We start from the raw sequence: 16,304 nt of genomic DNA on the forward strand, positions 1-16,304 counted from the left end.
ATATCATAATAGTCTGTAAGGACTGCAAGACTGTAAATATGAATGGGGGAATAAGAATTTTATAGGAAAGACCAAAGGTTGTCAATTAGTATTTTAAAATTAAACAAGGGAAAATTAATCTAAGTAGCTGTATAATCGTGCTCTGTGATAGATGTTGGAGTGGAAATCCTTTTTAATTAAAAGTGCTGGAAGGGGGAAGGATTAGTTTGATAAATTTTCTAGTTTGGAGAAGAAGTTAGAAACCGTTGAATTGAAAACTACCTATTTTGTGGCTTGTCATGATTTAATCTTAGAAATTTTAGCTATTTCTAGACTTCTAAAAAGTTTAAAAGAAAGTGATAGGTGTTATTCAAGATTATTGAGATTTTGCTTTTTTTTTAGCCTTAATTTGGAGTGAGAAAACTATTTTCACATCTCAAAAAATGCACTTGCTCTTCACGATTTCATACTACTTATGCACCGTTGTTCCTAGTGAATTGTATCCTATTTCTCTGGTATCTTTTTTGTATTCTTATCTATTTTAATATGTGATTTGATATGCCTCACTCTGATCTCTTTCAGCCCCATTTGTTTTTCCCTGATCAGTGTTCTGTGTCAGGTACATTTTGCTTTCAGTTTTCATTCATTAAAATGACATTTCTCATCTTCTGCTTCACTGCACTGTTGAGGACTTGCCACTTCTTTTCCTCACCCTCTCTGTTCTTACTCATGGCAAATGAAATAAGTAATCAAAGCAAAAATCCTGCTATAGGTACCTACAAACCCTGCATACAGAATTTGACTACTTCAGATGTCACTTAGAAAAGTGAGGGTTTGTGGCAACATGGAGACACCTTGGCATTTTTATAATGCTTAAGAGAAAATTGGGCATTTATGTCCTTGGGAAAAGGTATTTTGAGGCAAATTCTCAGCCACTGGAGTGGAGGGGTCTGCGGCACTTTTCTTTGGCTGAAGATCTGTTGTTTTGCATTTCTGGAGTCGCTTGTCATTAAATGAACAGTAGAGTCAGGTTCATCAAACCGCACCTGCTTGAATGAAAAATGTAAGCAAGCTGTTCTGAGGACAATGTTTTAGATGCTGCTCTCCATCAGAAATGTCCTACAGAAGGTAAGTGCTCTGAGAAGCGCCACAGCAGACAGGTCTACCACCCCTTTCACCTGGGTCAAAGCGTATCTATCTTCTTCTTCTGAACAAGATATTACTGATTTGCTCTCCCACCCTCTACTACTTTGTCTATTTTTAACCAAGTTCAATCTCCTAAAACCTCAGTGACTATTAAATCTGTACTTGGGCCAAACATGTTGTCTGGTGGCACAACAGAGCCCTCCTAAAGTCACAGTGCACCGCAGTGAGTCTGGAGAGACGAAGTGAAGAAAAGTGGGCAGTAAGTTTTAAATATCTCCAGTGACATACTCCAAAAATCTTCTCCATGACAGGATTTTTTGGATGATTTTCTCCCAGTGTGAAAACTGAAGGTGAGCAAAAAATTAAAACGCTACCACAAAGAAAATGCAAATCTATTGTAAAAACCCTTAGTATCTTTCTAGCCTTATGCCTCAGGTCTCTCTGTGGTTGTCTCAAGAAATGAAAACAGAATGTGCCAAGAAAAGAAAGAATATTTTATTATAATGTTTCAAAGGTCTTTTTGTTTTGAAAAATTAAACCAAACCATAGTTAAACCTGTAAACCTGAGAAAATGTTGGTGAATTATTTAAACTTTTTTTTCTCACGTTCATAGAAAATTTGCAAACTTACTGTCAGTTTTTCTGATTAAGGAGAAATTAAAATTGAAGTTGAATAACTTTTCTAGCCATTTTGATTGATTTAGTTGAAATTCATTACAGGGTTACATATTGCTGTGTAACAGAAATCGTTACAGAAAAATGTTACAAGGTTATAGGCTATTTTACAAGGAAAACCCAGTACTGACTGGCTGAAAAGGTTGGTTTCAATCTACATATTAGTGCATATAAACTGGGGAAAAAAGTCAAGTGGAGCATAGAAGCAGACTTTGAAACTGCAGTGGTATGAAAGAACGTAATAGAACAGGATATTAAATAATCAGATATACAATATCTAGCAGAAACTTAATTTTGTGTAATTACCAAAATAGCAGTTTAGTGTCAAATAATGAATGATATTATAAAAGGATTAGTCTGATACTGTGTTCCAGTTCATAAATGTCACAATTTATTGTTCCATAGCTTACATATTTTCTTAGGTGAGATAACAGTTAATTTTCACTTCTTGCATACAAATCCTTGTATTCATTGACCAGAGAAATGAATGTCTTGCCTTAGAGGTTGTCTGAATTTTATATACCTGAATGAGTCAACAGTGAGACTTCTTCACATCTGTTTTCTATCTTAGCGTTTTCAAAGGGAAAGAACAACTTTTTTGGATCTCCAAGTCTATTTACTGCAGGTCAGATTCTGCCATAAGTAGCAGTTGGCCTGGGAACTTTATTCTATGTGTTTTTTATGGACTTCATGGAATTATTTGTGGCATGACTTGCGACTCACCCTCACTGTGAGCAAGTATGGGAGCATAAAAGCACAAGGTGTGTTATAGCTTTTGTACTGAAATAAGCCTCACTTTAGAGTTATACTGTGCCTTACCTGTGTGATATTATTAGCTACCATTGTTCTCCACAGTGCTGCTACAGATCTCGGAGGAACTGTAGGGACTTGATGCCAGATCTTCAAAACAGCACAGCAAGTACTTGCACACATCAATAACGGTCAAATTTTTATGTTATCTATGAAGAATACGGAGAGCAGTGGGAATTTTGATGCCAAATGCATTGAATCTGTGGCCTCATGATTTAAGATACTTCTGTGGGAAATGAGCAGTTCTATATTCCTGGTTCATAGTTAATTGCCAGGTGACTGCTTTCAGAGAATCAGCAGAAAACATGTATTTTTTAATAGGTATTGAATGGTAGGTCATTATTTTAGCTTTATAAGGAACTATTTTAGACTTCCACAGTGATCTCACTGATTACTACCACATATTGCACTACGTAAGGTCTTTTCCCATGCATGAGCTGGTAAGAGTCAGTATTTCAAGTATAGGATACGTGTTCAATAAACACGACTTAAAAGAATTATTAAATATTTATTGCTGTATTCTGCCTGTTACCAAGCAGTGATACTGAAGCCAGGAAGGAAATCCACAGGATTTCCCTTTCTCTCTCGTTTTTCTCCTCTTCTCCTTTTGCTCTTTCCCTTCTGCTGCTGTCCAAGTTGTACACTCCTTAGTGGTGAAATGGTGAGAAACAGAAAACTCTGTGGAGGAGATGCAAAAACTACAGGTAAAACTATGGCTTCTCAGAGCCAGGCGTGAAATTCCCATAAGCTACAGAAGGCCAGACTTTCCTTAAGCTTTCGAAAAATCTCTTTGTTAGAAATACCAAGCTACATATGAAAAAAGGGCGACTGTGGAAGGTAACAGTCCTAAAGACCTAAAAGATTGTGTCAAGTATGTGTGTAATGGAGGAGGAGCTTAAGTCACAAGTTTTCAAACAGTTTTCAATTTTCTTTTCAGTGTGCAGAGCCCTGCCTAGTGAATTCAAGCCTGTTGATAAACACTTTGTTTTCCTTGTTTATTTTCTCAGGCTGATGAGAAGCTGTCCTTCCACACCCAGGGGCCGCGGACTGAGAACCAGCGCTCTGGAGCTTATAGAGAAAGAGCGACTCCTTTAGAAAGCGATCTAAACCAGGAGCTTTACTCATTAACTTTTGCTAGACTGATGCCACTCAGAGCTCTCCCATATTCTCTTGTCCAGGGTATGTTTTAATGAAGGAAAAAAAACCCAAAATATCTCCACTGGTGTCTTTTATTAAGTAATGCAAAATACAGTATTAATTATGACACTGCATGCATTTTAGACAATATAAATGCAAACCTACAGAAAATGTGACAAAGAAACCCTCAATTACTTTTGAGGTAGTATACAAGGAAAAATAGGAAAGCAGAAACACAGTGGATTAAAAGAACAAAATATTAGTATCACTTTGTGCATACATTAGTCACTCATAAATACATTTGTATGAAATAACATAAGATACAATTCCATTCTTGTTAAAAAATATACTTCTTCAAATTTACCATTCTTGTTTGTGTTGTTTTCACATGACATTTTATGGTATTTTATCAGGTGGATTTATTTTTTATCACCGCCGTCATGATTTTACCCTTTTCCTCCAAGAGTTTAGGCACAGATGGCCTCATGCACAAAAATAAATAAGAAACCTGCTTGAAGGGAAAAGAATTCTGCTCAAATAGCTTAGGATAGTCTAATAAATACCATTTTGTTTATAAAAATATTTCAGGTTTATAAAAGAGGGGAGGGGACGGTCTCCCACGTGGAAAGTATGTTAAGTGAAAAGTGCTGTATAACATTTTTGAAGAGATTTTGTTTTAAACATATAGTACCATTATGAATATATATTTCATAATAATCCTGTTTCTTAGAACCTTATTGTTCACTAGAAGTATCAAATGCTGTTTGCTTCCTTTTGTTTGTTGTCTTATTGCCGTTTTGGAAGATGCCTAGTTCAGAAGGGTTCCGTATAATTGTGCTTTTGTAAGGCTGTCCTTCCGACTCAAACCAGTACTCCCAGTCCGTTGAAACTGCTGCTGTTTGCTGTGAATACCCGAATGGCTTCCTTGCTCCATGGAAGACTGGTGGATTTCTGAAGCCTCCATTGAACTCTGATTGAGGGACTCTGCTGAGCTGTTGGGGCTCACGTCCACGTATTCTCTTTTCAATACCGGGCTATTTTCGATGTTTTTGCTACTGCATAACTGGACGGTGATCCTTTCATTTTTTTGGTCTCTTGATTCTTTTGTTTTGTAAGTGGGCAATTTGTCCTGTTTACAGCTAGTGCTGATGTCAATGTTCAGGCCACTGTCTGTTCTCAGGAAGCAAGAATCCACAAGTCTGCTTTGGCAGATATCGTCTCCCTCTGAGCAGCTATCTGCTTTGTAACTAGCATAGATGGGGCTTGTTCGACTGTCTCCCTTCTTAATAGGGCTGCTGTAGTACTGCTCTGAAAAACTACAGGGCGACAGCCTGCCAGTGTTCCTGTAAGGGTACGCACCAATGTCCTCCACGCTCAATTGCCTCCATCGCCCAGGCAAGTCTTCTTCTGAAAGGTGGGTGCTTCTGCACTCGTTCCTCATTTTCTGATTTGCTAAAGCCTGCTGTGGTGTTATGGCTGAGAAATGAAAAGGTTCGTTTGCATAAGGAGGCAGAGTCCTAGTAAAAGTGGGTGAGTTCTCGTTGTCATCGGCAAGCTCCATGTGCTGCGCAGGTTTGGACTTGGCAAACCTAGGACTTCCCTGGTGCTCATAACCTGCAGGTGACTTTCTTTCAAACAGTTCATCTCGGTTGCTCATGTAGATCGCTTGCTGAGAGGCTGTCAGAGTGTTGGCTTGGGCATTCTCCTTCTCCTCAGATGTGACGCTGAAGCTGGAATAGGAGCTGGAGGTCGGCAGAGAGGTAATGTACTCTGGGAAGGCTTCGTGAGAGAAGCTGGAATGGAAACCGTCTTCTTCGACGGTGCTGTCCGTGGAGTTCTGGGACCGCAGGAACCCCACGTCTTTCACTTGTGTGTCCACACTCTGCCTCCTCTCCCTCCTCCTCTCCTCGGGGCAGTAAAGGGCGGTGTCGCTGCAGTAGATGTCTGACTTGTACTGGGGCCTTTGTCCAAGTTTGCCAGCAGAGTCCTGAAAATTGAGATCCCTTGTAGATGGGCTTGACAAGTGTGAAGACAAGCTGTTTGGATCTGGTTTTTCCAGTACTTTGGCAATGACACAAGTGGGTATGGTATCAGCGTAAGATGTGTGGCACAAGGGGACAGAAAGGCTGCACCCGTGTTTTTCCAGATGGATGCTGACTCTTTCCTGAAAGTCAGATGGCAGCTGTAACATAAAAAGATGGCAAAGGGGCAGGAGAAAAGGGTGCACGTCAATACTGGTGTCTGCTTGGGTTTATACAACACTGATAGATGAGTGCTGTTTATGACACTGCATGGCTCACTGTATATGGTTCTTTGACTAATGTGGTGGCCACAATCTCTGTGCATTTCTGAAAACAAACTTAATTGAATGACTTTCATTTATTAACATTCGAAAATCTTAATATGCTTCCCCCTCATGGAAAACACTGTGAAACTGAAATGTTTCCTTCCAAGTTAATTCAGGTTGGATAGGAATGATGTAAAGAACGTACCAAACAATTTGCAGGTAGGGAATTACAGCCTACAGCAACACTTTCCAGACTGCGTGCATGGGTGCGATTTGCAGTTGGAGTGGGGGGGTGCGGAGGTCTCCGCTGGGGTGAGGAACGAGGAGGAAGGAATCAGATCTGTTCTTTTCTTCTTTTGCCTTTCTTCGAGCTTGTCTTGCCTCCAACCCGGTGCCAAATTGGCTCCTGCCCTTCAGCGTTGCATTTGATAAACAATGCCGTTTGAAGAGGCAGGAAAGTTGGTTTCACTGACACTTAAAGCAATGGTACTGGCTGCTACGACAGGAGTGTTCCTGTGCTGGGAAGAAGCAAATCAAACCAGCTACCTTGCCCCAGCACTCAGACACTGCTTGTCAGATCAACCGTCCATCAGCTACCTGACTGCTTTTCTAGTTTCTTACTACACTGGCTAAGACCTGAATTTACATTATGATTCCTGTGACAGACTAGTCAGAATTAATCAATGTGTCTGTTATGCATCAGAGATCATATAGTTTCTGGAGAAGTCAGGATCAGCTCTGTAGATGGTGGTTCCACCTGCCATTCTATCATGTGGACCAGAAGAGACTGAGAGCCTGCATTCCTCGGTGGAACTCAAAAGTCTGGTAGGTAATGCCTATGCAGGTATCACCAAGCGTGTTTGCCAGTCAGGTTTTATCTGCATTGCTCATTTCAGATCTCTATCAATGATCAGACAGGGATATGAGAGAGTGCTGCATGATGGTTGTCTCTCAGTATTTCTAACTGGAAATCAAAAGAACTCATGTTCGGACTAAGTTTTGAGTTTGTGACTGTGATAGCTCCTTTGATATCCATGTTGATTTACACCACTTAAGAATTTAGCCCCTGAATGCTTGGCTGAACTGATTTACTCAGCACTTTCTTTTTGTAACTAGAAATCAAGTTCCTCTTTACCACATAATCAGTGGTTACCCTTATAGCCCTAACAATCACACTCCCTCCTTAACTTCGTTTCTCTAGAGGAGAGAACCCTACAAATACTGAAGTGGTGTGTCCCCCCCCCCCATTTTAGACAAGAAAAATTTAAGGTGCCTGTTCCTTGTAATGATCTCACATTGTATAAGATATGGAGCTCCTATTATAGCTTCACTGGGAAGTTTTTAAAGTTGGTTTAATCTCCAAAACTCAATGCATTCAAAATATGGCATGTTGTGAAATGGCATTCTTGTTAATATGGAGTAGGATGAGTGTTATTTCAACCAACAGACCTTCCAGGATATTTTGGATTAATCATTATGTTGTTAATTAGCTCATATGTCTTCCATTGGAAATAAAGAGTATGATATTGCCAATCTGCTGGCAGACAGCAATATTAGTCATAGTAAGTACCGATGCAACAAAGATTGAATAAACAGGTTGTAAAATAGGGCTGCTGTAAATTGCCACAGAAATGAGGAAAAGAAATACAATTTAACGTGAAACTGCTGTATGGGGCACCTATTATTTTAGTATCCTGTAACACCACTGTTTGATCTATTTTATATACATTATTTAGATTATGAAATGTGTTAAGAAAAAGAACATTATTTTCTGGGTATTGCACTGGAAACTGGAATTACTAAAATGATCTTTCTGTCACATTACTATATTGTACTATAGTTTAGGCTTCTGGATAATATACAATACTTTGTCAGGCAATATTTGCATTTGTAAGGAATTTATTGGCTGTGACAGCACATTCACACTTGCTAAATTAATAAATACTTGGACTTATGAGTGGAGACTTTGCCTATTTAATTGAGTGTATGACAGCCTGGGAAATTGTGGGGAGATCCCACATTTGTGACAGTTTTCTGCAACTGAACCACTAAGTACTTTTAAGGTCCTAATTCTTGCTAACAGGTAGGGTGCTTTCAAGTGTGAGTAATGTCATGGTAACTCCTGGATATGAATTGCTAAGGGGAGCCAGTTACTAGGAAAAAGTAACAAGACCAGGATAATGGTTAATTTGGAAGTTCTGTCTCAGTTCCAGAAAATCATTGCCCGTTTGACAAAAGTCTTGCTCTATCCTTATTTACCAGGGTTGTTGAGTGCTCTGGGGCAGTCTACTGGCTTAGAAATGGTTTATACATTCCACATTAAATTTTGCATTTTTCCATCACAGAATGGCACGAGAGAGACCATTTGGGGGGTCATTAACCTGATGGGACTGATGAAGGGAAGGCTTTTCTCCGTGACCTTCACCAAAGCAATACACATGAGGAAGGTGCTATTGCTTTGTGTAGGGTCTGCATCCCTGAAGACAGTCTTGTTCACTAAGATATTATTTGCCTCTCCTTTAAGGAGTCTGTTTCTCAAGCCTAGTTTCCTTGGAAGCAAGGATTATTAATTAAAGTTTACACCTTGGAAATCAATCATTCAGTGCTCCGGTTGCTTTAGAAAAAGATATTTATTTTGTCAGTCCATTTTAAAATTCAGGTTTAGAAATTAGCTGGGCTGGAAAATAGCTTCAGGAGGGAAATTGATTAACTCTATCCCAGCCGAAACCAGGACAATCAGAATCTCTGACGCCTGCAGCTTGTCATTTCCCTGCTCTCACCCCCCCCGTTTCCCCCCAGCATTTTGCAGTCTAGAATTCTCAGCACTTTGATTTTGCTAAAACCTTTATTTTTCATGTGATCAGTGCGGGCCCATTCTACCGCATAGAAGAGGTTTTGGGGAAGAGAGTACCTCCGAGTTCCATCGCTGGCCGTGATTTTGTCAGCACCTCCCTCAGCTGCACAGAATACCAGCATGTGCACAAGCCCTCCTGTTGCTTAAAGGGGGGTGTGTGTGTGAGGGGAAATCAAAGCCTTAAGGGCAAACAAGTTCTGGAATTGATACATGTAGCATAGCCTGTTTTCCATAAAATATTTATTTCTTTGAATATTCACCAAGTTCGGTCACATTACCTCAGAAAGCTTATGTGCCCTGTCGTAATTCTTGCTGCACTGGAGCAACTGAGCAGCTAAATTGCAGTCCTTCCTATAGAGCTCCTAGAAAAACAAAAAATAGCCTGTTTTTTAAAGTTTGCAAATAGCTTGTGGCTTTCAGCCTTTCTCCCATGCCTGAGCAATCTTTTAAAAATTGACTTTGGGGAAATTTGGAGCATACTTTAACTTCTAAATACATTAAAATTCCATGTTTCTTGCTCAGTCCTGAGACGTTTACCCTTTTGCCCGTGAGGGCTGATAAAATTACTAAAAAGAAAATTTTGAGAACTGTTACTACAGAACAGTAATCTGCATTTCAAAAGATGGATACTTACCATTAGCAACTGGACTTTATACTGTTAACATGCATGGCACTATGAAGGCTAAAATAAACAGGATCTTTTAAGCAAAAAGAAAATTTAAGAACAGACAATTTTTACTGAGTATTATCCAGATCAGCACTAAGATACTACCTTAGAAAATGCTTTAATAATCTTATGAGACTGTGGGAGAAATTCATTGCAGAAATATACATTGTATTGTTTTTTAAAAAGACGGCCTTTGTCTCCTTATGAAATTTTCTTGCTGGTTCCTGGCTCCTTTTATATCTTGCAGAACACAGCTATACAAATACATTAAATCTCACTGCAAATGTTTGATGCTGCGGAACAGGATATTTTTACTGGGTAAGAAATTACCGTGAGAATTCCACACAGGGAAAGAGAGAATTTAAACAAGCCGCTTATACTATTTTCGTATTAAATGTCTCCCACAGCCTATTTAATGGGAAAATTCAGTACATAGATTTGCCCTTCATCTAAATTTAGTTTAGCACACATGACTGTAACTGTATCCTTCAACCAGTATCTTTGGGTCCCTGGAGGTAAGAGTTGTACGTTGCTTCTCCGGATCTAGGGGCCATTAAAAACAAAGTTGGCTTCAGAAGTTGACTTTATAAGTGGGCATAGATGAGATGATAGACAAAGCATAAAGGTACTATGGACACTAGGCTGTGTTAACCTGTAAAAATTAGAAAATGTTTATAGAGAAAAGGTGTTGAATACTGAAATGATTTGAAATTTCTGTGGCGCTAATGTTATAATTTTATTGCATGCAGATTTTTACTGTTCCACTTATTCTTTTAAAAACTGATAAAGAAATTTTCTATGAAAAGGAAAGGTGGAAATTCCTTCTGTTTTGAAATACCATTTTAAAGGTATTCTGTAATAACAGGTGCAACAAGATGTTCCTGGGAGTCTGTGAGGAATGGGAGTAGTAAATGTAGTTTTCCTTTGATCATTAGGAAATATCTTCATATTCAAAGGCCTTTAGACACTCTTGGTTTGTGGGTATTTTTTGTGTCTGTGTGAGCTTTTATACATGCCAGTTCTGCCTTGAATGTACTGGGGAGATACATTCATTTATGCGGGTCTTAAATTTTATATTAGTACACACTATTTTTATTCCTGAAAACAGACGCAAACAGTAGGAATCCAAGAATTCAATTTAGAAGCAAAATCTGTTGCATGTGCATGTGATTCTGACATGTTACGTGCACATTAAACACACAATATATTGCTGCACAATGTATAGCAACAGACAAGTACTGCAAGTCCCATATGGCATTACCAGGCACACAAAAATGAAATCACCCCAAAATCTAATCCTTTCTTCAAAAGCTGTGTGCCTCTGTTTCTATGAAGCGGTTGTCAGGGAGAGTACAAAAAGCATTCTGACACTTTATTTTTAGCAGCTTTAAAAATTACTACAGAAAAATTACATGTGAGTTAAATGTGCCACATGTACTTTGTTCTCAACATGCTGGGACATGCCATGTGACTGGAGTGACTTTCTGTCCTTTAATGTTTATCTGAATGGAAACTAGCCACATCCGTGGCCACTAGAACAATAATCGGCAATTAATGCCGAAAGTGTTTCCCATTGCCTAAAACATGTTTTTGCATCAAAAGCATCACTTTACATATCTGTCAGAAGAGTAAGGGGAAAGATAATCAAAGGAAGAAATATTGGCAAGACAAAAAGATGTTCTCCCCACGTAGGATTCTTCAGTTTAACACTGTCTCTACTTATTAGGTATAATATTAAGGGTCTGTTTCACAGTTCTTTATTTTAAAATTTGTAATTTAACCTTTACTTTCATTAGTGATGCTACATAACTAAAGGCAGAATTTTGTCTGTGAATCGACCTCAAGTATGAAGAAGTGATACTGTTATTTGAGGCTTCTGGACCATCCTCTGATGTTCAGAGTAGTTCAAAATAATTCTTGGAAGAAGAGTATTCAGTACTCCAGTCCAGTCTAAGCTGCCTTTTAAAAGCTATGAATATTGAAAACACTTCTTCAAATGTGGTTTCAAACCTGACTCCATGAAGTAGTGTAAATGCATGCATACTTATTGAGACAGTTTTACATTTTTTTTCCCCCTCTGTTTTAAATCTGAAATAACTCCACGGATTTCAGCTGAATTAGTCTGAATGTATTTCTGTGGTTCTAAAACTTAAATGTAGCCCACTGCGTTTACCACATTCCATTAGTTACAGCTATTAGAGTTACGAAGTAACTGTTGTTTCAAGACAATTTCTGTAACAGTAAAGGGTCAGATTGTGAACTCTTTGTTTCCGTCGGAAAGCTATTAATTGTATAGGCACAATTCACATCAACAGGCATATTAATGGGATCAAATGCTCCCTGCTGTGATTAAGAGTTCATATGAAATATGGGAAGATTGTATGTAAGATGCTGAAAAATAAGTGCTAACAGAAACATGTCTTCTTTAGATGAATTTTTTATTAAGTTTCTAAGGAATGGCACAATAATGAACTAAATGCCTGCAATCTTCCTTTCTTTGCTGTCTTTTTAGGTTTGTCCCTGGAAGGATTTCATGAGCTTGGCTGCCAGCTGCAGTACGCATGCCAGTTTTCAGCAGTGTTTAATGAGATGCAGGGTGACAATCGCCAGAGGTGTTCCCTGTTTCATTCCACACAAAGATAGGTGAATTGTTACACATGAACCAGAGCTGGGGAAAACCTGGCTCTCGCTCCCTGCAATGATCTGAGCGACCAGGTTGGGTCAATCCTACCTCTGCTAGCAGAGCTCACTTGTGCTGGGCATCCCATTTCAGTGAGGAAAGACTGAAAGATCAGAGGAACTGCAGGAAACGTAGGGCTCTACACTGTGCCTAAAATCCATATGATGAATCCTCACTCCATACATACTTCCACCAGTTTGCTGTACTAGACTGAAACTGATGGCAAAATCAGTGTGGGAATATTGCTATTGCTTAAAATAGTTGTTTAATCAATTTTAGGTTAGACATAAGGAAAAAAAAAATCAATGAAAAGTCTCACCCCAACCCGATAACTTAAGGAGAACTGAATTTACCAAATGATGGGAACAGCAAACACAAATTTTAACTGTTGAGGTGACAAGTTATATTTTATGTAAACAATAAGAAATTATTCTATAGTTCCGTGGGAAGTGCATGGTGTAATTTATTTCTGAATATAATTTCAAGATGTATCCATAATTAAATACTTACATTGTCTTCTGATAACTTATCTATTGTCACCTTGGCCTCTATTAAGTGATTATTGAGTGCAATGATTTCATGGCTCAATGCCCGTTTTTCCTCTTCGTAATGTTGACCCTGTATGGAAAATGGAGTAGTCAGTATTTTTTCTACTGTCAGAATATTTCAGAAAAAGACCCAAAGGTTGGTGTCATTCTCAAATCCAGGGAAAAGCACAACAGAGCAATATTTCTTTTTTTTCCTATTTTTTGCTATTTTCACTCAGCAGATGAGGCAATGTACTTTGAAAATATGGAGGTCAAATTGAGCTCACATTAGGAACCTTCACAAAAGGCTCTAGCTAGCCTGTGCAAAAGCATTCGATTGAGCACCAGCTATTCCTTCTTCGTCACAAGGCAGGGTTTCTAACCTGGAAGGGCCTTGGGCTGCTCTTGGCTTTTGCTACAAGAATGTTTCACTTACACCATTAGCTCTCATTCTCATCAGGGAGGAAGAAAAATATTTAAAAAGGAAAATAGCTGTATTTGAGCCAATTTCTTTTTAGCTGTTGGCTGTGCTGGCTGCTTTAAAAGCCCTGAATGAGGTTGTTCATTTCTCAAGATGAATGTTTGCCTGATTGTGGGGTTAACACTCATTAGCAGAATGTGACCTGCTGTGGGATAACAGGAAAATAGTCTGCTTCAAACTTCTTGGTGCCCACTAATTTAATCTTGTTACCAATAGGCTGTAACTCTTTATTATAAATGCAAAGAAATCAGTGGGAAAAGTAAAGTGCCACTGGCCCTTCCCATACTGTGTCCCATTTTCTTATTGCAGTGTTTATCGCGCCACCTCATATACAAAAAATTATTTTGTAGCAATCATTTATTGGCCTGCCTCCAGCCTTACGTCAGTATTAAAAAGTATGGCAGCTTCTGAATGCTCTAGCTTAGATCAAGGCATCTTCCTCACGCTCAGAGCTGTACAAGACCATGATAACAAGAAGGTTTGCCAGTTATCTGGAGGGATCCTTTAGAAAGCGGCATTGCAATAAGAACAGAAAGAAGTTCTTACTCCTGTAAGAAATAACAGGAGTTACTTCTTGTAAGCAAGATGTACAAAACAAATGTACATCTGTTTTGTTTAGCAAACTCAATCCAGTGACAAATTCACAATCTCATTTCCCATTCTAAAACTGTTGGAGTAATTTGTGAAGGACTTTCTCCAGCAGGATGATTGTATTAGCTACAGAAATTTCCCGAATGCCATATTGCCAGGGTCACACAAAAATCTTCCATCAACACACACTCAACATTGTGAGCTAATTGACAGCAATGGGAGTTGTGTGTTTTGAAGTCTGAATGAATAGCAAGGTTAATTATCCAGCTGCAAAGCACCAGACTATATTAAAGAAGGGTGATTAAATTGGAAGTGGCAACTCTCATCCTAAGTTGCTATTTAAAGAAAAACACCTTCTCAAATGGTCTAAGCAAACCCATGGCTTGCTTTAAACAGCACAGATACAATTGAAGTGTGTTTGTGAAGGTCTGGACTGGCCTATTTTAATGTCAGCTTTTCTACAGACTGTCTGTTCCCCTCTGTTGCAAGACCTCTGTCCTGACAGCCCAGCTGAGCCTGGAGGATGGTTCAGGCTTGACACCTCTCCTGTCCTTGTTCCCATTGATCAGGTGCTCCTGCTAGCTGCCTGGGGACTACATCATGGAAAGCCAAAGCATAGCTTTGAGAGCTTGCAAAAGCTCCAACCTCACCGATTTTAACAAGACACATGATCTTAGGGGCTGTGTTTTTTAATTATGCAGATCGATGTGGTTTTATATGAGGCCCTTAACTCTCATTGATTTTATTGTGAACTAAACAACTAGGCACTTTGTAAACCTCCTGGACATCTGTGCACCTCTAGAAATCTGTCTCCTTTGGGAGCATGACTGAAGATTACATTTTCGAAGGTATTTAGTTGCATAATGAGGTAGAAAAGTGACTACCTAAGTACCTGGGAAAAATGTGTCCCCTCAATTTTCCAAGTCATTTCATGCTTTTGAAGGATCCAGGTCCACTGAGTACAGACTTAATCTTCCAAATAACCATTTATATTGAAGATTTTATCAATCCTTGTATAACAAGTTATCAATGCCAGGGCAGCTGATTTGTAGGACCCCCTTTTGCTCTAAGGCTCTCTGATTTCAGCAAATGTTGCTCTTGCCTAACCAAATTGAACTTGACTCAATATATTTTACAGTTCAGGAAAGATCATCTGATCAAGGATTTACAGTCTTCAGCAGAGAGAAACCCGTAAAAGGGCAGTAGATTCAGGCTTTGGAAGCAGTACTTTCCATTGCACTGAGTAACGCTGAATCTGACTGAATTATAGTTTCATTTTATTTCAGTTATGATAACTTTTGGGCTGATGTTTTCCAGACTTTGTATCTGACCAAGTGTGACTTTAAAAAATATTTTATATTTGTTGAACTATAAAATTCACCTCAGTCCAAATTTATACTATACAGGTCAGCAGATAGACACCAAAGTAATAAACATCTCAGCAGTGCTGTGGAGGAGGGGGAATGAGAAAGAAAGGCCAGTCCCAGTCTTCCCCACCAGTATATGTTTGCATCTTTCTCTTGAAATCAGTGCTGTTGACATGAGCAAAGAGTCTGTCTCACTGTGGCAAAATGAGGTAGCCTAAGGGTGGTCAGGACCCTGAAAGGCTTTGGAATATTGACCACATACTGTGTGTCCCTCTTTGAAAGTTCAGGGCTTCAGACAGATGTTATTGTGGTGCAGTGGTGGCAACAAGAGGACAGAGGTTTAATCCTGACACCACCTTGGGGAAAATGGTGCAGCTGGAAGAGATGGTATGGTAGTGCCGGATCACTGCATTAAAAGGATTGCTGGTTACTGGGGACTGCAACTTTGAGCTGTCCAGTTGCAGCCAGATAATCATATTTTCAGCATCAGGTATAGATGTCAGAGAGGGATGAAAGGAGGATGGGAATCATAATATCAACGCTATGATTGTGAGTTACAAATAGAAAAGCTTATTTTACTTATAACCACTTTTAGCAGATCCCTCTATTTCTAGTAGCTTTTAGATGCTTGGTCCTCCTGCTCTTCCGTAAGGCTGGTGACCTCTCCTGTCTCCTTTTGGCACTGCTTTCTGCTCTGCAGGTGCTAACAACCTGTCTCTCAAAACTCAGTAACAGATTAAGTTAATGGTGTTATTGATATGCCATTGGCTTGCAGCTGGGCTGAGGGTTCCTGAAGTCCACTCCAAAATGCCATAGCTATAAGCTGCAACAGGCTGAGCTTCTGGTGGATCTTTGTTCAGAAATCTTTGTTGAGTCAGCTCAGTGCAGCTTGCCCCTGCTTCCTCCCCCGGCACAGAGCCAGCATGAAAGAATACAGCTCCATAGTGTCTGACTAACATGAAAGAACTGCAATCATGCGCCCATGTCTGAGTCAGATCAAATTTGTACTGCTGGGTGACTCCGGCAGTGCGCAGCGCTGATATTAATGTCGGGGAAACCAAGCACTCAGAGCCCTTGCTCCTAGTCTGGATTTAGCATGAGCCT

The 16,304-nt window shown here is 39.4% G+C and overlaps 1 protein-coding gene across 7 annotated transcripts in view; it reads right to left on the reverse strand.

Moving 5' to 3' along the window:
• Positions 1 to 3,719: 3,719 nt before the first annotated feature.
• BEGAIN (brain enriched guanylate kinase associated) overlaps positions 3,720 to 16,304 on the reverse strand; it is a 164,842-nt gene continuing 152,257 nt past the window's right edge. For all 7 annotated transcript variants that reach the window (XM_076345457.1, XM_076345459.1, XM_076345455.1 and 4 more), the window contains 3 exons: positions 12,745 to 12,852; positions 9,166 to 9,249; positions 3,720 to 5,928 (listed from right to left, as the gene is read on the reverse strand). In XM_076345457.1, the coding sequence (XP_076201572.1) occupies positions 4,555 to 5,928; positions 9,166 to 9,249; positions 12,745 to 12,852 (1,566 nt within the window). In that variant the 3' untranslated portion in view covers positions 3,720 to 4,554. The remainder of the gene's footprint in view (positions 5,929 to 9,165; positions 9,250 to 12,744; positions 12,853 to 16,304) is intronic.

Source organism: Aptenodytes patagonicus, chromosome 7 (assembly GCF_965638725.1).
Source record: "Aptenodytes patagonicus chromosome 7, bAptPat1.pri.cur, whole genome shotgun sequence".
Lineage (NCBI taxonomy): Eukaryota > Metazoa > Chordata > Aves > Sphenisciformes > Spheniscidae > Aptenodytes > Aptenodytes patagonicus.